The 27,307-nt window shown below is 42.7% G+C and overlaps 1 protein-coding gene across 2 annotated transcripts in view; it reads left to right on the plus strand.

Annotated features, from left to right (window-relative positions):
- The first annotated feature begins 9,290 nt into the window (after positions 1-9,290).
- The window catches only part of RFWD3 (ring finger and WD repeat domain 3), a 48,290-nt gene continuing 30,273 nt past the window's right edge, over positions 9,291-27,307 (plus strand). Inside the window, exons 1-2 of one of the 2 annotated variants that reach the window (XM_080827604.1) lie at positions 9,291-9,404; positions 14,792-15,368. In XM_080827604.1, the coding sequence (XP_080683730.1) occupies positions 14,794-15,368 (575 nt within the window). In that variant the 5' untranslated portion in view covers positions 9,291-9,404; positions 14,792-14,793. The remainder of the gene's footprint in view (positions 9,405-14,791; positions 15,369-27,307) is intronic. The other variant, XM_080827603.1, reaches the window with a different exon arrangement.

Below are 27,307 nucleotides of genomic sequence, written 5' to 3' on the forward strand. Positions count from 1 at the left end.
TTTTAAAGATTTTATTTATTTATTTGACAGACAGAGATCACAAATAGGCAGAGAGGAAGACAGAGAGAGAGGAGGAAGCAGGCTCCCTGCGGAGCAGAGAGCCTGATGCGGGGCTCGATCCCAGGACCCTGGGATCATGACCTGAGCCGAAGGCAGAGGCTTTAACCCACTGAGCCACTCAGGCGCCCCTCCTTTCCCTGATCTTGCCCCTAGAGCTGGGTGTCTGGCTGAGCTTGGGGCTGGCAGCCCTCTGCACACCAGTGGCGCTAATGACCAAAGAGAACATGAATTGTGCTGTGGCTTCTTTTAAATCATGGTGTTGGCCAAGCAGAGTCAACAGGGTAACTCATCGTTGTCAGATACCATCCAAGGAACAGGCTGGATGCCCTCTAGGGCCCGGTGGAACAGAGGGGATAAGGAGATGCCCCCTGTCATTGTTCTGTCTGCTTCTGAGAAAAAGCAAGCCACGTGGTGGCTCCGTGTACTCCTGTCCACCCTCACTTAGGGGAGCTGAGTTCTCAGCCAAGCAAGCCCTGGATATAACACACTCATACTAGAGCAATGACAACTCACCAAGTCTTATAGTTTCTTTATAGCCATTCTCTTAAGTAATCCACATCGCCCTGTTTCGTAGAGAAGAAACCTCCTTGTGTTCCTCTTGGTTACTATGCTATAATAAGGAGAACCCATAATGCCAGCCCCTAGAAGATACCACAGATAATACATCCCATTGGTTTAAAAAAAAAAAATTCCCTGATAATTGTGTGCAGCGCCAAACCCCCACTCCCCACCCCCCACCCCCCACCCAAGGCTGTGTTTTTTGTGTAAGTCACCTTCCTATCTAGCTTGCAGTATTTCGGTTGAACAAGTCACAGACTTCCGTCAGTTGAGGAACTAAGAAAAAAAAGCAAAGAGAGTCAATTCTGTAGCATACTGGAAAATGTACATAATAAATACACCATAAAAGCTGAAATCTACAGGTATGTCCCTGTTCTCATGAAGATTCTAACTCAGATAAACAGAGCAGGAAATCCCAAGTCAAACATCACCTCTGAGGACTATCGTAACTCAACTCTGTTGAGTGGAATCAGGCGATCATCAGAAAATTCACAGAGTTTCCTGGAAATAGAGGAGCATGGAAAAAGGGGAATTGGTTATGTTTAGTTTCTTGGTTTTCTTTTGGCTTTGAAATTGCCCTCTGGGAAGTCATCCCTGGGAAGACCCTGTTTGAAGGTGACCAGTGTGAAGGCTGGCTCGGATGGTTCTGGGTTTGGGTTCCCCTTCCCGGAGACTAGAAATTCCCATTAGTGATGTCGTGGGAGCTTTGTTCTTCAATGTGGGCACAGGGCTGCACAGGGCTGCTCAGGGGGGTCGCCGGAAGCTCTTATCTCTTCAGTACTTAGAGTCCTTAGTTCTGATGCCTGCCTTCAGCATCCAGAGAGATGTGTGAGTACCAGAGCAACTTTTTAAGCCTCCCATGCTGTTGTTTTCACACCAGGCTGTGATTCTAATATTTGCCACCTGGTATCAATGGACCAGCACCAGGAACCACGAGGTGATGACTGCCCATCACAGTTGCGGGAGATCACTGATGACTGCTGGGCGTATGAGCCCTCCAGGCGGCCCTCTGTTGATGGTGGGGGTACTTTTCTGGGCTAAAGAGCAGGAGCCACACGTGTTATTTCCCGGTTGTGAAAGATTTCCTTTGTAGTTTGCAACCAGCGGTGGTGTTGCTTCTGAGGGGACATTAAGCAATATTTAAAGACATTTCTGGTTTTCATAACTCAGGGAAGGTGGTGTAGGATCCAGCATGTTAGTGGACAGAGGCTCCTCAACATCCTACAACACCCTACAAGGCACAAGAAAGCCCCCACGACAAAGAATTATCCAGCCCAGATATCATTAGTATAGCGGTTCAGAAACCCTGCCCTAAGATCATTGCTTAGTCTGAAGTAGGTTGGAAAGACAGGTTACTTTACTTCAGTCTATCTATATTCTCTCTCTCTCTCTGTCTTTCTTCCTCCCTCCCCTTCCTTCCTTCCTTCCTTTTCAAAATACCCTTAGGATAATTTCCCCTGCTCAGCCTTTTTTTTTTTAAAGATTTTATTTATTTACTAGACAGAGAGTGAGAGGGAGGGAGCACAGAGGGAGAGGGAGAAGCAGACCCCCACTGAACAGGAAGCCTGATGGGGAACTTGATCCCACATCTCTCAGACTTTCCACCAAGCTCCAGACACAAAAGGGCACCCCTGGATTGGGGAAGTGTTTCCACTGAAGTTACTACAGAGCTCAAAGGCACAGAATTTTTTTTTCTTATCTTTATTGTGATCTGTATCATACTACACCAATGTATAAAATGTATATGTGAGGTTTCTTTTAGGACAAAAATTCAAGGGGCACCTGGGTGGCTCAGTGGGTTAAAACCTCTGCCTTCGGCTCAGGTCATGATCCCAGGGTCCTGAGATCGAGCCTCTCATCAGGCTCTCTGCTCAGTGGGGAGCCTGCTTCCCCCCTCTCTCTGCCTGCCTCTCTGCCTACTTGTGATCTCTGTCTGTCAAATAAATAAATAAAATCTCAAAAAAAAATTCAAGTAAAAGAACATCACTCATCCATCCCTTGGTTAGGGAATAGAAAGAAAATTGCCATTAACTCCGAAACCACCTACACATCCCTTCCTTTTCACATCCCTCTCCCTTCCTCCAAAGGGAATTGCTGTCCTAACTTTAGTGGTAAAAATTTATTTATAGGTTTACAACCTAGATGTACTACATTATTTGGTTTCTTACAGATGAGGACTTTTGATAAATGATATTATGCACACATGTGAGAGTATCTCGAGTTAGAGACCTTGGAGGTGGAGAACACTGATTATTGCAAATGGAGTGCCTTGAGGGAGGACGTAAAGAAAGAGACAGTATCTAGCCTTTTGAGGCAGTTCTCCAAGGACATCGTCACTATCTACAGAAGGCTCTGGCATGACGACTGTCCTTCAAGGCCTTCTGCTGGATGGTCCATGGGGAATCATTCTAACAGAAGGTAGCTCATCCCTCGTCCTTCCCTGCCCTTGGCCCCCATCCCTGCCTTTCGGAGTGAAACGTCAAAATCATGGCCTGGCTTCTCTCAGGAACTTCTCTTTGCCACCCCAGAGCAGAAAAGCAGACTCAATGTTGCGTCCCAAAGAAGTAGCCTTCAGGGTGGACGAGAAGCTGACAGTGTTTTCTATGTAGCTTCCTTTCCTCCAGACTCTCCTTCATCTTCTTCCTCCCTCTTCTGGGCTCCCTTACAATCCAGGGTCTTCCTGGTATTAGAGAATCTAATACTGGTGACTAATTCATACCAAGATGTGAATTTACCCCTCCCACAAGCTGGTTGTGTTTTAAAAGTTGGTCAAGGGGCACCTGGGTGGCTCAGTGGGTTAAAGCCTCTGCCTTCAGCTCAGGTCATGATCCCAGGGTCCTGGGATCGAGCCCCACATCGGGCTCTCTGCTCAGCGGGGAGCCTGCTTCCTCCTCTCTCTCTGCCTGCCTCTCTGCCTACTTGGAATGTCTGTCTGTCAAATAAATAAATAAAATCTTAAAAAGAAAAAGTTGGTCAAGTAAGTAGGAACTTCATATCACAAAGACATGAACGCAGATGGTGGTCTAGGCTCCAGGCAGACCAAGGAAACACAGTTTCTACATGACAGTGCAGTGTAGAAATGTCTTGGTGTTTTTAGCTTGGCTCTCAGCTCCCTGCTGTTGCCTAACATTCTGTTCATTCATTCATAGAAATCTTAAATTTGTCTACCTTTTCTAAAAATTTTCTTAAAATTGTCTACCTTTTACTAAACTGTGATTTGAAAGGGAAACTAAGGAGTGTTCCTGGACAAGAAACTGGGAAGAAGCATAAGTTGGGCATCTTTCTGTCTCATATCCTTTGGCAAGGAGTTATTTGTGGGTGGGGGAAGACAGCACTTCCCTGCTATGAACAGAAACCAATTCCCGTCATCAAGAGACCTTCCTACTCCAAAGGATATGGTCAAAATTACACCTCTGAGAGTAACTGTGATAGATATTTTACAAAATGTATCCAGCCCACTTGGCGATGTGACTTTGCAGCTTCTCCAATGAGGAAGTGGGGTCGACCTCCCCATCACTGGGATCTGGGCTGGCCTGGTGACTCACTTTGGCCAATAGAATGTAGAAGAAATGACCGCATGCCAGTTCCAAGTCTACCCTTCAAGAGGCCTTACAAGCTTCCAGTCCCTCTCTTGGAACCTCACTGAGCCATGAATGAGCTGGGCTCGTGTGCTGGAAGATGAGAGAGACCGCATGGAGCAGAGACAGCCTGTCCCAGCTGAGATTGTACAGGACACGCCAGACAAACAGCGGCCACGTGAGCGAGTCCAGTCAAGACTGGAAGAACCACAGAGGGGCAGCAGCCCACATTGCCCATGTACAAAATCATGAGCTAAGTAAACTGTTGTCTTAAACTACTAAGTTTTGGGGTGAATTGCTACACAAGGGTAGTAACTGAGCAAACACTGTTCAGTCCTTCCTCTAGCCCATAGAAATGGGTGCAAACTCTTCATTTGGATACAGTTCGCCTTGTATCTCGGACCCAAACCCGATTTCCACTATCAGATCCTAGAGTTCTCCTACCCGAGATGGCAAACTTTGGTTGCCTAAAGGGTCTGGGGGGCGGGTGGATTTAAATGAGTAAGTTGAGCCTGGAGGGGACTTCAGTGAACAGATGAACTTTGTGAAGAAAGACAGTCTCCACTCTGCTCCAACCTATTTTTATCACATAGGAATCAGATCCCGTTGTTCCAGAGCTTTCTGTTTTGCCAAAAAAAAAAAAAAAGCTGAAAATGCAGATTTTTTTCTGTAAATTGTTCATCTTTTTAAGGGTTGGCATCTAAAAATTATTTTAATGCTGTAGAGGACAAACACAATATGTTAGCCTAGGGGTTCTCAAATTTTAAACCCTGCCAGACTTAGATGCATGTCTCCTGTGTCTCCTGTGTGTGCCCCATTTGTTCTGATATTTTTACACTTTTGCTCCTGGTGTATGCTTTACCTAGGGTACACTAACACCACTAACACTTACCTCTACATGTTGCTTTTTATTCCCCCAAGACTCATCCCAACTCATTCATCAGCAGATGTACTGGGCATTGTTCCAATCGCTGAAGAAAAAACAGACAAAACACATTTGGAGCTTATATTCTATTCTAGTAATCATCTCTGGGGAATAAAATAACGGTTGATTTCTATTTTTTTTTTTTTTACCTTTTACTTGTTCTTGATTTTTTTTAAAACCTAGAACATATTTTTTCTATTAATAAGGGCATGGAGAAAAATAAATTTGACATGTCGAACATTGAGAATTATTCTTTTTGAGATGCCTGGTGGCTCAGTCAGTTAAATGTCTTGACTCTTGATCTCAGCTCAGGTCTTGATCTCAGGGTCAGGAATTCAAGCCCTGTGTTGGGCTCCAGGCTGAGTATAGAGCCTACTTTTAAAAAAATTTATTCTACAGGACGCCTGGGTGGCTCAGTCATTAAGCATCTGCCTTCAGCTCAGGTCATGATGCCAGGGTCCTGGGATAGAGCCCTGCACTGGGCTCCCTGCTTGGCAGGAAGCCTGCTTCTCCCTCTCCCACTACCCTTGCTTGTATTCCCTCTCTTGCTGTATCTCTCTGTCAAATAAATAAATAATCTTAAAAAATAAATAAATAAAAATTTTAAAAACTTTTAAAAACTTATTCTTGGGTGCCTGGGTGGCTCAGTCGGTTAAGTGGCTGCCTTCAGCTCAGGTCATGATCTCAGGGTCCTGGGATTGAATCCCGCATCAGGCTCCCTGCTCAGTGGAGAGCCTCCTTCTCCCTCTCCCTCTGCCTGCTGCTCTGCCTACTTGTGCTCTCTATCTCTCTGTCAAATAAATAAAATCTTTTTTTAAAATTACTCTTTTCTAGAGCTTATCAGGTACTCCTGTTTTCATCTCTAAAACCCTTTGTTGTCTTTTCCGTAAGAGTGCAACAAAAGTCTTTCTTGTAGATTTATTATTTATACTCTGGCAGACCCATAGGCAGAGGTGGATTCACTGTGAAACTAATGAAACTTAATATTCAGGGTTGTTTTCTTGCACAGAATGTCTTCTAAGGCCCTGTACCTCATTTTTTCTCCAACATTATTTATGAAAAATTTCAAATACACCAAAAAGTAGGTACTGTTATACTCTGAACATCTGTATACCCATCACTTAAACTCTACAACTAGCAATTAATAAAATATTAATAAAATTAATATTAATAATTGATACTAAATTAATGTAACTAATATTAATAATTAATTAAAGACTATATTTAGCACATACTTACCCATCTATCTATGCCTTCTTCTATCCTTTAATCCATCTTGTTTTGTTTTGTTTTGTTTTAGAGAAAGAGAGAGAGCACGGGAATACGTGAAATCAAAAAATGGGCCGCACCTTGTAGATATTAGTGGTGGTTGGGGGAAGAGAGGCAGAATCCACCTGTCCTGAAATGCTATCCAGTTGCATTACCTGGGCCACCACCATGCCTATCACAGCACTTAACTTACTCTATTTTTTATTATGGTAATTTATAGACTATACACCATTTCTCAAACTTTTCTCTAAGGTAGTCAGGTGTCAGCTCTAATACGAGCACCTCAGAGAGTCCTTGCTTGAACCCCTCAATTGAAACTAGCTTTCCTAAGCACTTCCCATTCGTATCCCTCTGTTTTACTGTTTTTTATGATACTTACTACTCGAAATTACCTTACTTATTTTTTGGTTTATGATCTGCCTCTCCTTAGGAGGATAGAGGGTTTTTTGTTTTGGTTTGGTTTTTTGGCTTGTGTCTTTATTCTGTTTTTAGGGGTGAAATTCCCACCTTTTTGTTTTGTTTCTACCTTCCTATCTCCAAATATCATTTATGATGCTAATTCTTATTCTTTTCTTTTTTGGAGAGAGAGGGTGCCCATGAGGGGGTGTGGGTGGAGCAGAGGGAGAGGGTGAGAGAGAATCTTAAGCAGGCTCCATGCCCAGCACAGGGCCTGATGCAGGGCTCGATCCCACAACCTAGAGGTCATGACCTGAGCCGAAATCAAGAGTTGGAAGCCCAACCAACTGAGTCACCCAGGCAGCCCATGGAAGATAGAAGTTCTATTAGGTCAAGTTCTTCTCTCTCTTTTTTTTTAAAGATTTTATTTACTTATTTGTCAGAGAGAAAGAGAGAGCACAAGGAGGGAGAGCAACAGGCAGAGAGAGGGAAAAGCAGGCTCCGTGCTGAGTGGGAAGCCACTGGGGGACTCAATCCCAGGACCCTGGGATCATGACCTGAGCTGAAGGCAGGTGCTTAGTCAACTGAGCCACCCAGGTGTCCTAAGGTCTTCTCTGTCTTATATACCACATTGATACAGACCAGTCAGGATTGCAGTAGTTGTCGAATACTTGTGGACTGAATGAAAGAGTGTATGAAAGAATAGTATGCCTAATGGTAGAGGAAAATTAATTTCTTCCCCAGAGTCTGAGGATACGGCTTTCCGCAAGTATAAAATTTTCTTTGGCATCTTTTGTTTAACCTTGATGATTCTTTCAAATTTTGCATTTTAAATTATACATGCAGTTTCTAATTACTATTATGCAGTATAGAAGAACTCATTAGTGATATCTTTTGGTGGAGAAAAAGAAAAAGACATCCATCAAACAACTTTCTATGAAGTGATTCTTAGTGCATTTATTTTTTAGTCTTTTCACAAATGAGCCAATAAACACACTGGTATTCAAATAATCACCCATAAAGGTGGGAATGTTACCCCTAGAATGAAACACAGCCAACACCTTTTCCTCTAGCTATATATAATTTTGGAAGTTGGAGACCAGACTATAAATTTCTGGCCTGTGTCTGTATTCTATTTCTCTCCCAGCTAGTAAACATGGCCATTAGGTTTGATCATGAATGAGTATCAGAATCATTTAGAAACCTTCTGTATACTTCTCACCAAGTAGCCCTTCCTGTTGTCCATTTTTTTAACCATGTGATATATATTACCTATTTTTATTTTTTTAAAAGATTTTATTTATTTATTTGACAGACAGATCACAAGTAAGCAGAGAGGCAGGCAGAGAGAGAGGGGGAAGCAGGCTCCCTGCTGAGCAGAGAGCCTGATGCAGGGCTCGGTCCCAGGACCCTGAGACCATGACCTGAACCGAAGGCAGAGGCTTAACCCACTGAGCCACCCAGGCGCCCCTATATTACCTATTTTTATTTAAATTCTTTTCAAAGAGTCACTCAATATTCGATAATGTGTCTATGCATGCATTGACATGGAAAGCAATTCAATATATATTTTAAGATTAAAACACTGTATTTAGGTAGATGAAGATTTTAAGCAAAGTTAATAATGACTTCTCTGGATAGAGACAATTTTTCTTTTTTGTTTCTCTGCATCCTCCAATTTTTCTGTATTGAACATGCAGGATTTATTTAATAATACAGACGTCTTTCACTCTATTCCATAACATACTTGTTTGCTTACAAAAGAAAGTTTCGTTTCTCCTATTAGCCATGCTTTGGCTCAGTAGCACGTTCCTTAGATGGCAGGAAAAGAAAAAGTACAAATGCTAACAGTGACTTTGGAAAGAGGTTCAGAGGAGAAAATATTTGGATTACCCATGACTTTCGATTATTTATGCCATCATTTCCACTGAAAATTGACAGCTGAGTAAACAAAATGTTGGCAATGCACCATCTCTGCCTGAGGTTTAGATTTTCTAGGTTTTCCTCCAAAAGGGAGATGTCGACTTTCAGTGAGATTCTTCAAAAAAATGTTTGCTGTCAAGTAATGTGACAATAGTTATAGTAGTAGCAGGCAGTTTATTGCAATAGTTTGGGATTGAAGAGATGTTGTAGGCAAGTTCTTTTGAGGTTCTTCAACCTCAGCAGAGGATGTATAGGAACGCAATTGTCCCACGCCTCAGACTCCGGAATGATCCGAAAGATCTTTTTCTTGCAACTTTCTCCCGCCAGAAAGTTCAAATAAAGAGCGGTGAAACGCTGGTTCTGTTTTTCTCCTTGTGGGCTGGGCACGAGATGACTGGCGAAGGTTTCTACCAATTGTGCGAGGACTCCTGCGCGTGGTCCCGCCCAGTCAGTGTACGAAGAATCAGCCAATGAGAGAGCCGCTTTTTCAATCAGGGCGACCAAAAGAAGAAGAAGCCAGGGTACTGGCCGCCGTCTAAGACCGCTGGCCAATAGGAGCAGGCCGCGCCCGCAACTCAGGCGGGCCGCTTGAGCTGCTCAGGAAGTGGCTGTTGGCCCGCGTCCGTGCGAGTTCTTCCAGAAAACGGCCGCGAGCGCGGCGACTTTGCGAGCCCACGGCGTCCTCCCGGCCCCAGGTAAGGCGGGCGCTTCCTCTGCGCAGGTCTTGGGCCTCTGGCTTGGGGATAACTAACTTCCCGGGCTTGATCCCTGGCTGCGGGGCCTGGGGACGCCCCACGAGGGGAGTTGCGGGCGGGCACGGAACCCGGCGGCCTGAGGAGGTTCGACCGCTCCGGGTTGCCCCAACGTCTGGCCTGAGGCGCCCGAACCCGGGCTCTTTCGGGCTTGCTGGGCGCCGGCGCCCGAGGTGGGGGCGAGGGGCGGGGGCGAAGGCCGGAGCCGAGTTCGCCGCGGGCGACCCTTTGGAGAGCGGAGCTTCCAGCTCTTCATATGCAAATAGAACTGCCCTCTCGCTGAGCGCCCTAGCGGAGGAACCTGATGTTCTTAACCGTGTTTATCTCGCAGCGGCACTGTGACGTAAATACTTTATCCCGATTTGGGAAGGGAACAGGTTGCACAGGCAGGGGATTTGAACCGACGTCGGCTCGACTCGGTGCTGCGACCCCTTATCCTGGTGATTGGCGGCCATCGTCCCGCCTAGTGCGGACCTTAATCTAAGTAACTAAGCTTGGAAAGATGACAAGGGGGAGGTTAACGTTTGAGGCGCCCACTCTGGTGTCACACGGAGAAGATAGAGTTTGTATGGCACGCCGAGGTCAAGGACAGGGCTGCTCCAGGCTTGGGGTGCCCAGCCAGCCGTCTTTTTAGCTCGGATCACTCCTGGCTAACCCAGGGTCTGGAGGATATGTATTTCCCCGCGTGGGTCCGAAAGCTCCGCTCTAGACCGCGCGGTTGCACAGAACTTTCTGCCAGGATGACAATGTTCTCTCTGTCCGGGATCTCTGCCTTTATCCGTGTTGTTATGTTCCTAGATGTTGGAGGGTGGTTGGTTGGCTGGTTGTTTTGGTTTTGGCTTCTTTTCTGGGTGTATGATGGATAAATCTGTAGGTAATCAAGCATCTGCTCTGTACTTGTTGCTGTGGAGGATGCCGAGATGATTCGGTTGCATTTGGCTGTCTGCCTTTTTGTTCTAATCGGAACTGACCCATGACGGGAAGAAATTTCCTTTCTAGTATTTAACCATATAAAAAGTACAGAGAATGATTTTAATAAAAGAGAGAGACCTATGCACTCACCGTCTAGTTCTAACAAATCTTGGCCTTGACCTTTTGCTATAATTATAATTGCATCCTTTTAAAAAAAAAAGAAATAAAAGTGTGTGTGTGTGTGTGTGTGTGTGTGTATAGTTCAAGCCCCACGTGGATCTGAACTCTCCTTCTCCTCCAAAAATTTGGTATTTTTCATGCCCAGGCTTGTTTCTTACTACTGTTGTATGATTTAGAAGTCCAGATAGTAACATGGTTAAGTGTCCTGAAAATGGAATTATAGCGGATTCCTTTATAACCTGCTTTTTTCTGTTTGGATGTAATTTTGAAGAAAGTTTACTGTGTTGGAGTTCTTAATGGGAAGAGAGCTTATGGTGAAGTCTTTTTGTTTTACTTTCTTCTCCACTTTCTTGCGTTCTCTTTCTGGTAGTTCAGTTAAATATCCTTTTTAATTTTTATTTTATTTATTTTTTATTTTTAATTATTTATTTTATTTTTTATTCATTAAATATTTATTTATTTTTATTTTATTTTTTTATTTTCTTTATTTTCTATTTTTATATATTTTTATTTATATTTATATTTTATATATCCATTTTAATTTTATTATTGTCCTTTTTTTTTCCCTAAATATTTTTATTTATTTATTTGACAGACAGAGATCACAAGTAGGCAGAGAGGCAGGCAGAAAGAGAGGAAGGGAAGCAGGCTCCCTGCCAAGCAGAGAGCCTGATGTGGGCCAGGACCCTGGGATCATGACCCGAGCTGAAGGCAGAGGCTTTAACCCACTAAGCCACCCAGACGCCCCTATTATTGTTCTTTCTGACTGTCTTTTAGTTCTGTTTTCTAGAAGAGTTCCTCGACTTTATCTTCTCTCTTTTTTTTTTAAGATTTTATTTATTTGACAGAATGTGAGTGTGCAAATGTGTGCGTGCCGACTGCACACACAGGGGCAGTGGCAGGCAGAGGGAGAGGGAGAAGCAGACTCCCCTAGATCATGACCAGAGCCGAAGGCAGATGCTAAACTGGCAGAGCCACCCAGGCGCCCCTCTTCCAATCCTTCTATTAAATATTTTATTTTGGCTATCATTTTTCATTTCCAAGAGCTTTCTTGTTTTCTAATTTGTCCTTTTTATCCCCTCAGCATTCCCCCCCGCCCCGGCATTCTTTTCCTATAAGTTTGAGGGAGTTTGTGGGGGGGCTTCTTTTTTGTTGTTGTTTGTTTGTTTTCAGTTTTTCTTGCATTGTTTTCCAGTTGCTTCTTTTAGTTGCTTCTGCTTGTCTGCTTTGGTCTCTCTCTCATGCTGGAGGGTTTGCTCAAGTGTCAGTTGACTAATTGTTGGCTAATTGTTTTTAAGGAGGACCCCTCTTTCCCCCAGAAAGCAGGTTGGAACCTCTGTATGAGTGACTGAACCATATCAACCAGTTGGCTTTTACTGTTAATTAGATTGGACAGAGACTGCCGCCGTTTTATTGGGGATTCACAACATCAGTATTTATAGATCTTTTATTCTTGAGCTGGTTTTCTCTAGTGAGCAGTCCTCTGATCTCCTGCCTTGGGTAGAGAATGTGTATAAACCAGAATATTGTGTCCTGGATTTGTGCAGAGGAAAAAGCTGGAGAGGAGAGCTAGAAGGGTCTTACACTGTCCCATGTGTAGACTTGCACTTAACTCCTTATTTCCGCGGCTGTGCTATACCCATGCTGGCATTAAGCCTGTCTGGCACGAACCACCAGTTTTCTACAGCATCCGTGGAGGAGGCGTTTGTTTGGCTGGCTTTTGTTTTCTTGAGACAGGCTTCCAACCAGGCCTCTCTTTCAGCTCCATCTTTCAGCACTGTCCTCTGGTGCCCAGTTTCTGCAGTCCCCTCAGTGGGAATCAGCTTGCTTCTCGGGAGCGTGTGTCTCCTCTCTCTGTAGCCACTTGGGTTTGACCTTTTTAGCTCTACTAAGAAGCTACCTGTTCCAGTAAAAATTGCCTGTCTCATACCCTGCTTGAATTTGTCTTGTAATTTATCTTCTCTTAAATGCCTTTGGGGATATGTGTCCTGCTCATGGGTTTTTCAGGAATGACTAGAGAAAGATAAGTGTGCTTCACCCACCACGTTCATCCGAACTCCCTGTATTGACTCGGCCCACTCCAGTCTGGCCTCCTTGCCCATCACTTTGGAGATAAGGCTCTGTTCTAGGCTGTGTGTCATCTCCATGTTGTTAAAAGTAGGGATCACTCTTCTGTACTAGACACACTTGACCATTCCTTTCTTGAAACATCCTTCCAAGACCCCTTGCTCTCCCAGGTTTCCTTCTCCTTCATAGTCTTCGTTCTGGGTGCTCTTCTATTAACTCTTGGCCTTTTATAATACATGTTTCAGCTTTGAGTCCTTGACCTACTTTTCTTCTGTCTCTGTTCCATAAGTAGTTTAATCTTTCCTGTGGTTTTAAGTCTCATGTCTTTGCTTGGGGTTCTTAAAGTTGTCTGCTACTTTCCACCTCCTGCTGCTACTCTGGCCCAAGCCTCTGACCACTGGTTTACACCCCCACAGGGAGCCTGTGAACTGGTTGGCTTGCTGGCAGTCTTGCTGCCCTTGCCCTCCATTCCTAACGCGCAAGAAACTCCTTCCTGAAGCCTTTCGTGTTAGCGTTCTGCCTCCTCAGCCTTGTCCCATACTTCCGCTCTTCATGTGCTCATGGCATCCACCCCGTTTCTCAGTCGCACCAAACCCATGCTCATCAGGGGACCTCTGTACCGATTTCCTTCTGACACTCTTCCTTGGCTCTTCATATGGGTGCCTTCTTTTAATCCTTCGTGCCTGGGCTCAATTTTCACTCCTTTTTTTTTTTTTTTTAAGATTTTATTTATTAGGCAGAGAGGCAGGCTGAGAGAGAGGGAAGCTGGCTCCCCGCTGAGCAGAGAGCCTGATTCGGGGCTTGATCCCAGGACCCTGAGATCATGACCTGAGCTGAAGGCAGAGGCCCAACCCACTGAGCCACCCAGGTGCCCCGTTTTTCACTCTTTTTTAAAGAGTATCTAAAATAGTGCTCTCTTTGGGACGTCAGGGTGGCTCAGTCGGTTAAGCATCTGCTTTCAGCTCAGGTTATGATCTGAGCACCCTGCCCAGCGGGGAGTCTGCTTCTCCCTCTGTGCATGCTCTATCACTCTTCCTCTCTCTCTCTCTCTCTCTCTCAAATAAATAAATAAATAAATAAATCTTAAAAATAAAATAAGATGGTGCTCCCTTTTTTTTTATTGTTTTTAAAAGATTATTTATTTATTTATTTATTTGACAGAGAGAGAGATCACAAGTAGGCAGAGAGGCAGGCAGAAAGAGAGGAGGAAGCAGGGTCCCCCTGAGCAGAGAGCCTGATGAGGGGTTCGATCCCAGGACCCTGAGATGATGACCTGAGCCGAAGGCAGAGGCTTAACCCACTGAGCCACCCAGGTGCTCCTAAAATGGTGCTCCTTGACTCCTGCTCCCAAGATCAAATATCACAATGTATAATTTCCACATTTATTTGTTTATTTTCCCATATGCTAGAATGTAAAATCTGTTACACAGTTATCCTGTCATTACCTCTGTGGGGTATCTGCTTCACAGGTGCTTAATAAATATTTCTTGAATGGATTAACACCATGGAATTAGAGACAAGAAACTATGAAGGGGACATGCCAGGTGCTTGATAAATGTCTGTTAAGTGGCCTAACCAGTAGCATTAGAGATGGGAAACAAAAATACCAGAAGGGACAGAGCAAATAAAATTTGGTCAGCCTTTTTTGGAGAAATTAGGTAAATTTCCATTTTGGGTTAGTATTGAGTTAATTCTGCAAGCATAAAAACGTCCTTTTTTTATTTATCCTTTGTAACTTGGTGCTGTGAAAGAAAAATGTTGTCTGCACCTACTAAAGTCAAGTATAGCATATATTTTGGTAAATACTTGTATTTGGGTCACGACAAAGAACTGCTAGAGGTCTGGGAAATCACTTTCAGACACAAAAAAGTTCAATCCCCTTGCTTCATAGATCTTTCTGTTTTAGAAGATAGTACTATGATCGCAGGCCTTCATGTTTTCAAAGTACAAATTGGAAAACTAGTTTTAAGTACTGTTATGGAGAAGAAAGTTACTGACTACCAAACACTTCTGACTTAAAGAGAAGATTTTAGTTACTTATTTTAAGATTCTCAGTTTTGCCAAAAATGATCTTAAACAGAAGTTCTGGAAGACTTAGATATGATTGTATCAGCTATGTGGCGTGTTTTGTCTATTTTTACTGATACTTTTTACAAATCTTACTTCTCCAGAGATGGCTCAGGAAGCAATGGAATATCATCTTGATGGGCAGTTAGAGCTTCACGTAGCAGAACAGCCTGTTGCTGCTGAAGTGGTCAACGGCCAAGGGGGGCCACCCCTGATTCAGCCTCTACCTACCCAAGTGGTCAGCAGCCAAGGGGGGCCACCCCTGCTCCAGCCTCTACCTACCCAAGTGTCCAGCAGCCAAAGGGAGCCACCCCTGCACCAGCCTGCTCCTGATGGAGGGACCAGCAGCCAAGTGGGACTGCACCTGCTCCCACCTGCTTCACAGATGTCTGTTGACCTGACAGAGGAAGTAGAACTGTTGGGAGAAGATCGTGTAGAGAACGTTAATCCGGGGGCTTCAGAGGAACATAGGCTGCAATCTCGTGTTAACCGCCCCATCCCGGTGTCGTCATTGGATTCAATGAACAGCTTCATCAGTGGGCTGCAGAGACTTCATGGCATGCTGGAATTCCTGAGACCCCCTTCAGACCATAATGTGGGACCAGTGAGATCAAGGAGGAGTAGGGGGTCAGCCTCACGCAGGTCAAGAACCGCAGGGTCTCAGAGGACAGACAATGCCAGGTAAAAATATGTTACAATCTTGGGGTTGGTGCCAGGTGGGGAATTATGAACCCTGGTTATGCCCTTAGTGCTGCTGAGGCTTGGCACTATGACTTTTGCCAAGTCAGGTCGCCTTTCTGCACCCCTAATTCCTCACAAGTCAGATGAAAATGAAAGTGCTTGTCTTATTTACTTCAGAGTCACTGAATGAATACGTTAGACTGCTGTGCCTTGAAAACTAGGTGGTAGTTTGTTGGCAGTGGTTTCTGTAGGGGCTGGCTCTTCTTTAAATCATTTGCATATCAAAAATATATATATATTTTTTTAACTTAAAAGTCCATACTCCATGTACCCAGTATCCATCGTTAATTGGTACCCCATGTAATGGTGCGGTAGACTTTTGAAAGACAAGCAGGCTGGATTTAGAGAAGCCTTGTGAAAAGTAAAATGTGAATTAATTTAGAGCATGTTTGACTCTGGGTCAGATAATGGTTAAACATTCCACCCCTCCTCACCTGAGAATGTGTTGCAGAGTTGAAAAAAATTTTCTTTCATAGTTTGTCATTTGAACTTGCCTTTTGAAGAGCTTAGCTGTCAAGCCTTGACAAGATTACGATGAAAAATAACCACCAGTTATGCCTTGCCTGTTTTTTAACTTCCTCCAGCTTTATTTGAAATACTTTATTTCACATTGGCCTTCTAAATGTTTTCATAATGTCTAAACAGACTGAATACATCATCTTCATTTTATATATGAAGGAAACTTGGACCCTAAGAAAGGGTTTTGTTCAGGATCTCATAGCTATAGCAGGGGACAAGGTTGAGTTGGTATTGAAGCCTGGATCTGACTCATTTCTATCCAGGCAGATAGAGGAAGCTTCAGTCACATCCATTTGTTTCCTTAACATTATGAAAATAATGAGATGATAGAAAAAACCATAGCTAGGCCATCTGTTGACTGTATTTTACAAATGAGGAAGCTGATGCAATAATTTGTGTTCTGACTAGGGTAGCTCTGGAATGGGATTCCAGATCCTGGAATTCTGATACTGAACTCAGCATCCTTTTCCATGGATTCTGCTGATTACTGTATTGGTGGTGGGGGTGTTGGGGGGCGGGGGGCTGCTGCTGTTCCTGTGGATCTAGTCTCTAGTCTGGCCATTTCTGGATGTGACCCATCAGGGATGATGTGCTTAGTTTTGTGTTGACAAGAGTTTCAGATGCATGTTAGCCTTATTTTAAGGTGTCATTCCCTCTGATTATGAAAGCAGAGTATTTTCATCTGTTTGTGCCATAGGTGAAGGCAGCTTGTAGTGCTGTTTGGGAACCCTTTTTCAGAGTCTGTGGACTGAGTTGAAAGTGATGTCCCCAGGAACTGGCCAACTGCCAGGAGACTCACAGTATTCCTCAGCCTTGGTTGTTCATATACTTATTCGGGGGAGGGAAGTTGAGGCAGATTTGATTGCTTTCCGTGGGAGACCCTTTTGTTAACCCAGCTCACAGGAGAGTAACACTTAAAAACCAGATGCCATTAAAAAAACAAAAAAAACCAGATGCCAGTTTACAGAGAGAAATAGAAATGCCGCAGAGGGGTACCTGGGTGGCTCAGTGGTTTGGCCTCTCCCTTCGGCCCAAGTCATGATCTCAGGGTCCTGGGATCAAGCCCCATGTCAGGCTCTCTGTTCCTCCTCTCTCTCTCTCTCTGCCTGCCTCAGCGCCTACTTGTGATCTCTGTCAAGTGAATAAATAAAATCTTTAAAAAAAAAAAAAAAGGAAAGTAATGCCACAGAGACCAAAGTCTCTTGCCGGCACAGTCAGCATGACTCACCTAAAACAAATTTTACACACAAAAGCTAAACTCTAATCAGAAAACTGCTGGACATATGTAGAATCTGTGCTTGGGGCCTGTTTATGGAATATAGACGGGAAAGGATTTCACCTGAGCTCTTTGATAATTGTGTTTGTTTCTACAAAGGGAATAAACCTAAAATATTCCCTACAAAGGGAATAAACGGCCAGGTATTGTGCAATTTAGTGGAGAAAGCATGGATTCTGGACCCAAATAAATGTGATATTTAAAACTTTTTCCCCCTGAGGGTGCCTGGGTGGCTTAGTGGGTTAAGCCTCTACCTTCGGTTCAGGTCATGATCTCAGGGTCCTGGGATCGAGCCCCACATTGGGCCCTCTGCTCGGCAGGGAGCCTGCTTCCCCCTCTCTCTCTGCCTGCCTCTCTGCCTACTTGTGATCTGTCTGTCAAATAAATAAATAAAATCTATAAAAAGAAAAAAAAATACTTTTCCCCCTAAATACTGTTGGAAGCAAATTCCACACTAAATTCACATAAAAATAGGTGCTTTTCTGGGACTGATTGCTTATTATACCTTCTGAATTTCTTTCTTTCTTTCTTTCTTTCTTTCTTTCTTTTTTTTTTTTTTTTGTGAGATTTTATTTATTTATTTATTATTTATTTATTTATTTATTATTTATTTATTTGTCAGAGAGAGAAAGAGAGAGCACAAGCAGGCAGAGGCAGAGACTATCCCAGGACCCTGGCATCATGACCTGAGCTGAAGGCAGAGGCTTAACTGATTGAGCCACCCAGGCGTCCCATATGCCTTCTGAATTTCTTAACATGAATTTGTCATTATGGTGTTTGACATTTATTCACCTGACAGGCTATCTCTGGATCACGTGTTGAGAGCCTGGGCGAGGATGAGCAGCTTTTGCCTCACACTCCACTGAGAAGCCAAAGTTGGGGGAAGCTGAGTAATAAGGAATTTTTCCCAACAGGCTTCTCAGCCAAGGTCACAAACTCCTTTCCTGTTTCTTTGTTTGAGGCTGCTTGATTCTGGCCGTTAGTGTTGTTACTCATTCATCAAAAATTTTTTTTAAAGATTTTATTTATTTATTTGACAGAGAGAGAGAGAGAGAGAGCGAGAGCGAGCGCACATGTAGGCAGAGAAGCAGGCAGAGAGGGAGGGGAAGCAGGCTCCCAGCTGAGCAGAGAGCCCGATGCGGGGCTCTATCTCAGGATTCTGGGATTACGACCTGAGCTGAAGGCAGAGGCTTAACCCACTGAGCCACCAGGCGCCCCCATCAAATATTTCTAATACTCTGCTGTGTGAGAGACTGAACTTTGCCTTGGGGATACATGACAGGAACAGGACAGATCAGGTTCCTGTTCTCATGGAACTTATGGAATCTAGGACTACAGAGGGTAAGCAAGGGTCAAGAGCTTATTACACTGGTATTTAATTCAGAGTGATAGGTGCAGGGAAAGAGGAGGATTTCTTGGGTTTCAAGGTTGTACTTCAAAGAGAAACCCCAGCACTGCCTTCTGATGATGGTAGTAGCTCCCCTTTCCTTTGTCCCCATCTGACCTTGGAAATGCCTTTTGATATATTAAAGCAATGTTAATGAATGGGGTTTTTTGAAAATCACTTAATTTTTTACCGGTTTCTATGCAGAATGCTCAATATGCATGTCAGTAGCCAACTATTAGCCTAACTTTAGTATGGATTTCATTTGATTAAAATGGTCTTAGGAGATACTGTTCTGTGCCTATTCTCATGGTGGCTGTAGCTGCTGTTAGCACACAGTTGCCAAAATTAGTTGGTAAACTTGCTTGTTAGCATTTTTAAAAAAGAAAACCTGAGGGGCGCCTGAGTGGCTCAGTGGGTTAAGCCGCTGCCTTCGGCTCAGGTCATGATCTCAGGGTCCTGGGATGGAGTCCCGCATCAGGCTCTCTGCTCAGCAGGGAGCCTGCTTCCCTCTCTCCCTCTCTCTCTGCCTGCTTCTCTACTGTGATCTCTCTCTGTCAAATAAATAAATAAAATCTTTAAAAAAAAAAAAAAAAGAAAACCTGAATGACATAAAAAATGGCGGAGTGAGGACCTCTAAAAGAACTGGCAGAATTGATCAGAACTAACTTTCAGGACTGTGGAAATTAAGCACATGCTTAAAGCGATTCACGGAGTGAGTATTAAAAAAATAGCTGAATATCAGAAGAGTAAGTAAGCTTCATGGCATTCCCTGTTCCATATCCCTCTTCAGCTCAGCGTAATGGTTTAATCAAGTGCCTGCAGTCACAGTGAAAACCAGCGGCCTGACAGCCACTAGAGGGAGTAGACTGGGATTGGGGCTCCTTCAAAGCTTCATTCCCAGAGAATTTTCTTTCTCCTGTTTGGTGGTTTCCTGGGAGAAGCTGAAAGCCTTTGATATGGGGGCAAACTAAACTAACTAAAAAGCTTAAAAGGAAAAGCTGAGGAATGAGATCTTCATAGGGGTTTTGAAAAGGTCTGACATATCCTTCGAAATCTAGAAGGTGACAGACATGCCTAAGGCTGTTTACGGCTGTGCTCATGCCCAGGAAAGACCTAAGAAGGCACTAATTTCTCAATTCTGGCTGACCTTGAGGCTCTGCACAATCAGGAAGAATTGTCACTTACCTGGCTGATTCCTGAAGGTGTCCCCCCAAAATACACATGTAGTCACACGCTCTGCAAAGACTAGGAGACTTAACAATCTTGGGCTTTTAAGCAAATCTCTGTCTGGGCATGAACTAGCCCCTAAGCTAACCACGTAGACTTAATGGCCACATGTAACAAAGAACGCAGATCTTAGAGAATCACTTCAGAAAAATCACTAAACAAAAAGTAACAAGTATAAGAAATAGCAATAACAACAAACCCTGAAAAGGTGAAAAATCTGATTTCCAGAGTTACTACATTGTAGGATTTGAAATGTCCAGTTTTCAAGAAAAAATTACAAGATGTGGAAAGAAAATATGGCCCACACATAGGAAAAAAAGAAAAAAATAGAAACTACATGAAGAAGCCAAGATGTTAGACTTAGCAGACAGACTGTAAACCTACTTTTTAAAATATATTCAGAGAACTAAAAGTATAAAACAGTGTGTCGGGGCTCCTGGGTGGCTCAGTGGGTTAAAGCCTCTGCCTTTGGCTCAGGTCATAATCCCAGGGTCCTGGGTTCGAGCCCCACGTTGGCTCTCTGCTCAGCAGGGAGCCTGCTTTCCCCTCTCTCCCTCTGCCTACCTCTCTGCCTACTTGTGATTTCTCTGTCAAATAAATAAATAAAAGCTTAAAAAATAAATAAATAAAACAGTGTGTCACCAAATAGACAATTTCAGTAAAGAGATTGAAGTTATAAAAATATACAAAATAGAAATGGTAGAGTTGACAAGTACAATAAATGAAAAAAATCACTAGAGGGCTCATCAAGTTTGAACAGGCAAAAGAAAGAATTGGCTTTGAAGAGTCAAGAAGCAAAAATGAAGATAGGTGAATCGAGGCTGTCTGGTCTAGATAATGGGGAAAAATGAAGAGTAATGAACAGAGCCTCAGAGATCTGTAGAACATCATCAGGTATATGCCAACATATGCATAATGGAAGTCCTTGCAGGGGAGGGGAGAGAGAGACAGAAAGACTATTTGAAGAAATGACAAAAACTTGCCAAATTTGATGAAAAACATTAATCTACAGGAAGCCTAACAAACTCTAAAAAATAAATTAAAAGAGATCCACAGCTATGTGGATCATAATCAGACTGCTAAAGAAAAAGAGAGAATCTTGAAATCAGCAATAAAGAAGTGACTGACTCACCGTGTACAAAGGATATTCAATAAAGTTGACAGCTGATTTATCATCACAAACAGTGGAGGCCAGAATGCAGTTGAATGACCTGTTCAGAGGTTTGATTGGGTTTGTTTGTTTGTTTGTTTGTTTGTTTAGAGAGAGTGCACATGAAGACAGTATAATTTATACTTTATACATCCAGCATGGAGCCAGATACAGGGCTTGAGATCACAACCTGAGCGAGAATCAAGAGTCAGATGCTTAACTGACTGAGCCACCCAGGCACCCCTGGCCTATTCAGAGTATTAAAAGAAAAAAACCCAACTAAGAATTCCATGTCAAGCAGAACTATCCCTCAGAAATGAAGGAACAATGAGGCATTCTAGGATTTAAAAAAAACAAAACAAAATTTCTTTAGAGGAAACCTGTCCTATAAGAATTACTAAAGAGGGTCCTTCAGGCCGAAATTAAAGAAACACCCTCCCCCCCCAAAAAAAACACCAGACATAAGTAAATTGAATCCACAAGGAGGTATAAAGAGCACTAGCAAATATAACTACATAGGCAAATATAATAGAAAATACACATGTATTTTTTATTATAATTTTTTCTTTCTCATTTAGAAAAAGCAGCATAAAGAAATAACTATGGGTCTGAGTTGATGGACATAAAATCATCAGCAAAAGTGGGGAGGGAATAGAAATATAACTCTAAGAAGATGTGGTAAAAAGAAACGAGGGAATTAAAATGGTGCACTTGAAAATAATACAAAAGAAGGCAATAATGGAGAAATAAATAAACATTTTTTAAAAGATTTTTTTAAGTAATCTCTGCACTCTCTTTGAGGTTCCAGCACATAACCCCAAGATCAGTAGTCATATGCTTTACCGACTGAGCCAGCCAGGCACCCCTAAACGTTTCTATAATGAGAATTTGGAATAGACTTTCCTATGTGAACAAAAAAGACATAGGCATATGGAAAACAGCAAAATGGTAGGTAGAAATCCTGCCTTAAATTAAATGCAGGTGGTTTAAACACTCTAATCAAAAGGATAGGTCAGCAGCACAGATTTTTTTTTATCCAACTATATACTGTCTGCATGATAACACAATTTAGATTCAAAGGCATTAATAGTTTGAAAGTAAAAGGATGGAATAAAATAGACCATGCATACAGTAACCACAAGAGAGCAGGAGTTGCTATAGTAATATCAAACAAAATAGGCTTTCAGACAAAGATTGTTATAAGAGTCAAAGAAGGACGTTTTATAGTTACGAAAGGGTTAATCCATCTAGAAGATATAATAATTATAAACCTATATATACCTGCAGCAGTGCCCCCAAATACATGAAGCAAAAACTGTCATAATTGATGGGAGAAACAGACAATTCATCAGTAATAGTAGGAGATATCAGTACCCCATTTTCAACAATGAGGATAACTAGACAGAATGTCAGGAACCAGAAAACTTGAAAGCACTATAAACCTACTAGGCCTAATAGACATCTATGGGACATTCCACTCAATAGCAGAACATACCTATTTCTCAAGTGCACATGGAACATTTTCCAGGACAGATCATATGTTAGGGCTAACATACAGGTACAGAACAAGGCTCATTAAATTTAAAGTATTGAAATCATACAAAGTATGTTCTGGACATAAGTAACAGAAAGAATTTGGGGAAATTCACAAGTCACAACTCCTAAATAACCAGTAGACCAAAGAAGAAATCCCAAGAAAAATTAGAAAATGCTTTGAGATGAATGAAAAGAAAAAACATACCAAAACTTATAGGATGCAGCTAAAACAGCGCTTAAAGGGAAATTAATAGTTATTAAACACCATACTAAAAAAGAAAGTAGCGGCACCTGGCTGGCTCAAGCAGTAGAGCACCTGACTCTTTATCTCAAGGTAATGAGTTTGAGCCCCTCACTGGGTGTAGAGATCACATAAAAAAATAAAACTTTTAAATAGAAGAAGAGAGTACTCAAATCAGTAACCTAGCTTAAGGAACTAGAAAAAGAAACGAAAAAAGCCCCCAAATCCAAAATTCAAAGCAAGCGGAAAGAAGGAAATAATGACCGTTAGAGCAGAGCAGAAATAAATACGACCTAGAAAAGCAAGAGAGAAAACCAACTAATCCAAAAGTTGATTTTTCTGAAAAATCAACGAAATTGATAAACTTCTAAGTAGACTGACCAAGATACAGAGAGAAGACTGAAAGTAATAAAATCAGGAATGAAAGAACATTACTGTCGGTCTTAGAGAAGAAAGCAATATTATAAGGAAATACTGTGAACAGTTTTATACAAGAAATTGGATAACCTAGGTGAAATTGACAAAGAAAAATATGTTTTTAAAGATTTATTTATTTGAGAGAGAGAGCACAAGCGCGCTGAGAGGCAGCAAGAGAAGCAGGCTCTCTGCTGAGCAGGGAGCCTGACACGGGCCTTGATCATGATCTGAGTTGAAGGCAAACACTCACTTGATGCCCCTAAATTGAGAAATTTCTAAGAAGACACTAGTTACCAGTATTCTTTCAGGAAGAGAAAGAGAGGTCCCTGGGTGGCTCAGTGGGTTAAGCCTCTGCCTTCGGCTCAGGTCATGATCTCAGGGTCCTGGGATCAACCCCTGCATTGGGCTCTCTCCTCAGCCTGCTTCCTCCTCTCTCTCTCTGCCTGCCTCTCTGCCTGCTTGTGATCTCTCTCTGTCAAATAAATAAATAGAATCTTTTAAAAAAAGAGGAAGAAGAAGAAGAGAAAGAAAACCTGGATAGATGGTTAAAAAATACAGAGGTTGAATTAGTTTAAAAAAAAAAAAACAAAACTTCTCACACAGAAGAGCCCAGAACTAGATGGCTGCCCTGGTGAATTCTACCAAATGTTTAAAGAAGAAACAAATAGGGGACACCTGGGTGGCCCAGTTGGTTAAGTGTCTGCCTTTGGCTCAAGTCATGATCCCAGGGTCCTAGGATTGGGGTTCCTGGGATCCAGTCCTCCATCAGGCTCCTTGATCCACAGGGAGCCTGCTTCTCCCTCTACCACGATTCCCCCCTTGCTTGTGTGTGCTCGCTCTCTCTCTCTGACTTATAAAGTCTTATAAATCTTTAAAAAAAAAAAAAAGGGATGAAATAAATAGGCAGTGGATAAGGAGACCCAGATGGCTTCGGTGCTTTCCTTTTTTCGGGCAGCCAGGAAAATAGTGGGCATTCAGACTGAGGATGCCTACCAAAAGCAGCCAGCCATCTTTCAAAATAAGAAGAGGGTTCTACATCAGGGAACTGGCAAGGAGAAGCTCCCGCAATACTACAAAAACATTGGTCTGGGCTCTAAGACACCCAAGGAAACATTGAGAGCCCCTATATTGATAAAGGCCCCTTTCCTGGTAATGTCTCCATCCGAGGGCGGATTCTGTCTGGTGTGGTGACCAAGATGAAGTTGCAGAGGACCATTGTCATCTGCCACCACTACCTCCATTACATTCGGAAGTACAACCACTTTGAGAAATGCCCCAAGAACATGTCTGTGCACCTGTTCCTCCCACTTCAGGGATATCCAGATCGGCGACATAACAGTGGATGAGTGCGGCCATTGAACAAGAAGAATGTGTGCATCAACATGCCCAAAGTCACAAAGGTCGTTGGTACCAAGAACCAAATCCAGGAGTTCTGGGAATAGACATCTGCCCACACACCCGAAGAAAATAAAGTTATTTTCCCAGTCGAATGAATGAATGGATGGATAGATGAATGGATGAATGAATAAAAAAATTAAAAAAAAAAACAACCCACTAGTACTTTATAAGCTTTTCCAAAAAATGGAAGCAGGGGGAATACTTCTGATTCTGTAAGGCCAGTTTTACTCCGATACCAAAACCATATAAAGACATCACAGGAGAACTGAGGCAAATATCATTTATGAATATAGGTATAAGAATTCTCGACAAAGTACTAACAAACTGAATCCAACAACATATGAAAAGGATTATATGCTATAACCAAATAGGATTTGTTCTAGGAAAGCAAGGCTGATTCAGTGTATAAAAAAACAAGTCAATGCTATGTACCATATTAATACAATAAAGGGGAAAAAACATGAACATCTCAGTAGGTATAGAAGAAGCATTTGAGGGGCTCCTGGGTGTCTCGGTTGGTTAAGTGTCTGCCTTCGACTCAGATCATGATTTCCTGTTCCTGGGATGGAGCCCTCCATTGGGCTTCCTGCTCAATGGGGAATCTGTTTCTCCCTCTGCTCCTCCCCACTACTCATTCTCTCTCTCTCTCTCTCTCTCTCTTTCTCTCTCTCAAATAAATAAATAATCCTTTTTTTAAAAAAGCATTTGACAGAACCCTTTAATGATTAAGAAAACACTCAACACGGGACGCCTGGGTGGCTCAGTTGGTTAGGCGGCTGCCTTCGGCTCGGGTCATGATCCCGGTGTCCTGGGATCGAGTCCCACATCGGGCTCCTTGCTCGGCAGGGAGCCTGCTTCTCCCTCTGCCTCTGCCTGCCTCTCTGTCTGCCTGTGCTCACTCTCTCTGACAAATAAATAAATAAAATCTTTAAAAAAAAAAAAAAAAGAAAACACTCAGCAAACTAGGAATGGGAGGGAACTTGCTCAACCTGATAAAGACAATCAATGAAAAGCCGTCTACTAATGTATAAATGGACAAAGACTGAAAGCTTTACTCCTAAGATAAGAACAAGACAAAGTTGTCTGTTTTTGCCAGGTCTGTTCACCACTGTACTGAGGTTCTAGCCAGAGCAATTAGGCAAAAAATAAAAATAAAAAAGTAAGAAAGGCATTCCAATTAGAAGGGATGAAATAAAACTATAGCTATTCACAGAGGACATGGTCCTTGTATATATCATGAAGAATGAAAAGGGGTCAGACCCAAAAGGCTATATATTAAATTATTGCATTCATATGAAATGTCCAGAATAGGCAAGTCCATAGATACCAAAAGTAAAATAGTGGTTGCTAGAGGCTAGGGAAAGGGGAAAAGGAGGAAAGGCTGCTTATGTGAGTATGTGGTGAAAATATTTTGGAATAGTATAGTGGTGATGGTTGCGTAACCTATGGCTATGCTAAAAACCACTAAATTGTACGCTTAAATTGTGAATCAAAAAGGATTCACGGGGCGCCTGGGTGGCTCAGTGGGTTAAAGCCTCTGCCTTCAGCTCAGGTCATGATCTCAGGGTCCTGGGATCGAGCCCCACATCGGGCTCTCTGCTCAAGCGGGGAGCCTGCTTCCTCCTCTCTATCTCTGCCTGCCTCTCTGCCTACTTGTGATCTCTGTCTGTCAAATAAATAAATAAATAAATTCTTTAAAAAAAAAAAAGGGATTCACAATTGCTGCTTTTCATTGCAATTTATTCACATCTCTTTCTTTCTTTCTTTTTTTTTAAACAAATGTGAATCCTCCAACTGTTGAATTGGATACCAAATAACATTTACTTTGTTCTATCATCATTTTTTAATAGAAAGCACTGGTTTGCCATAAATTGCTGCCAAACTACGAGAAATCAAATTTTTTCTGTGTGAGCAGTCTCTAGCGATGTTTCTGGGGTAATAATATATCATAATGTTATAAGGACAATTATTATTATTTTTTAAAGATTTTGTTTATTTATTTGATAGAGAGAGGTCACAAGTAGGCAGAGAGGCAGGCAGAGAGAGGGGGAGAAGCAGGCTCCTTGCTGAGCGAAGAGCCCGACGTGGGGCTCCATCCCAGGACCCTGAGATCATGACCTGAGCCGAAGACAGAGGCTCAACCCACTGAGCCACCCAGGTGCCCCTATAAAGACAATTATTAAAACTTAAAAGTAGATCACCTTTCAGTAGTACTTTGTAATTAGTAGCTAGGTAGTATGTTCTAAAGTACAGGAACTTTTTGGTTTTTAATATTGAAGGTCATTCTGTGCAGGATGGAGGGTGTGGTCGGTTGGCTTAGATGTGAGGGTAGCTGCAAAAGGGTAGTGGGTGTGGTTAACTCTACCAGCCACCCGCAACTAAAGTGTTAAAATCTGCTCCCAGGTCTTCTCATTCTGAGTTTATTTTTGGATATCATGCTGTGTTTTTAACCTTAACGTGACATTTTTTAAACTTAAAAAGGAAAATGTTTTCAAGTAAGGTAAAGCAGTGGTGACTGAAGCCAGACTTCATTTTTACCCCGAAACACGGTGGTCTGCCTTGTTGCGGCAGCAGAACCCCGGGAGGCTGTATTTGATCAACAGAGCCCTTTTTCTTCTTGTCCACTGTCTTTCCGCCCCCTAATACCAGTGGAGAAATTGCTGCATTGCGTCCTTTAAAAGATACTGACACATGGCCGAAAGCCAGTCAAGTAGAATTTGCTTTTAGC

This window comes from Martes martes, assembly GCF_963455335.1.
Source record: "Martes martes genome assembly, chromosome: 17".
Classification (NCBI taxonomy): Eukaryota; Metazoa; Chordata; class Mammalia; order Carnivora; family Mustelidae; genus Martes; species Martes martes.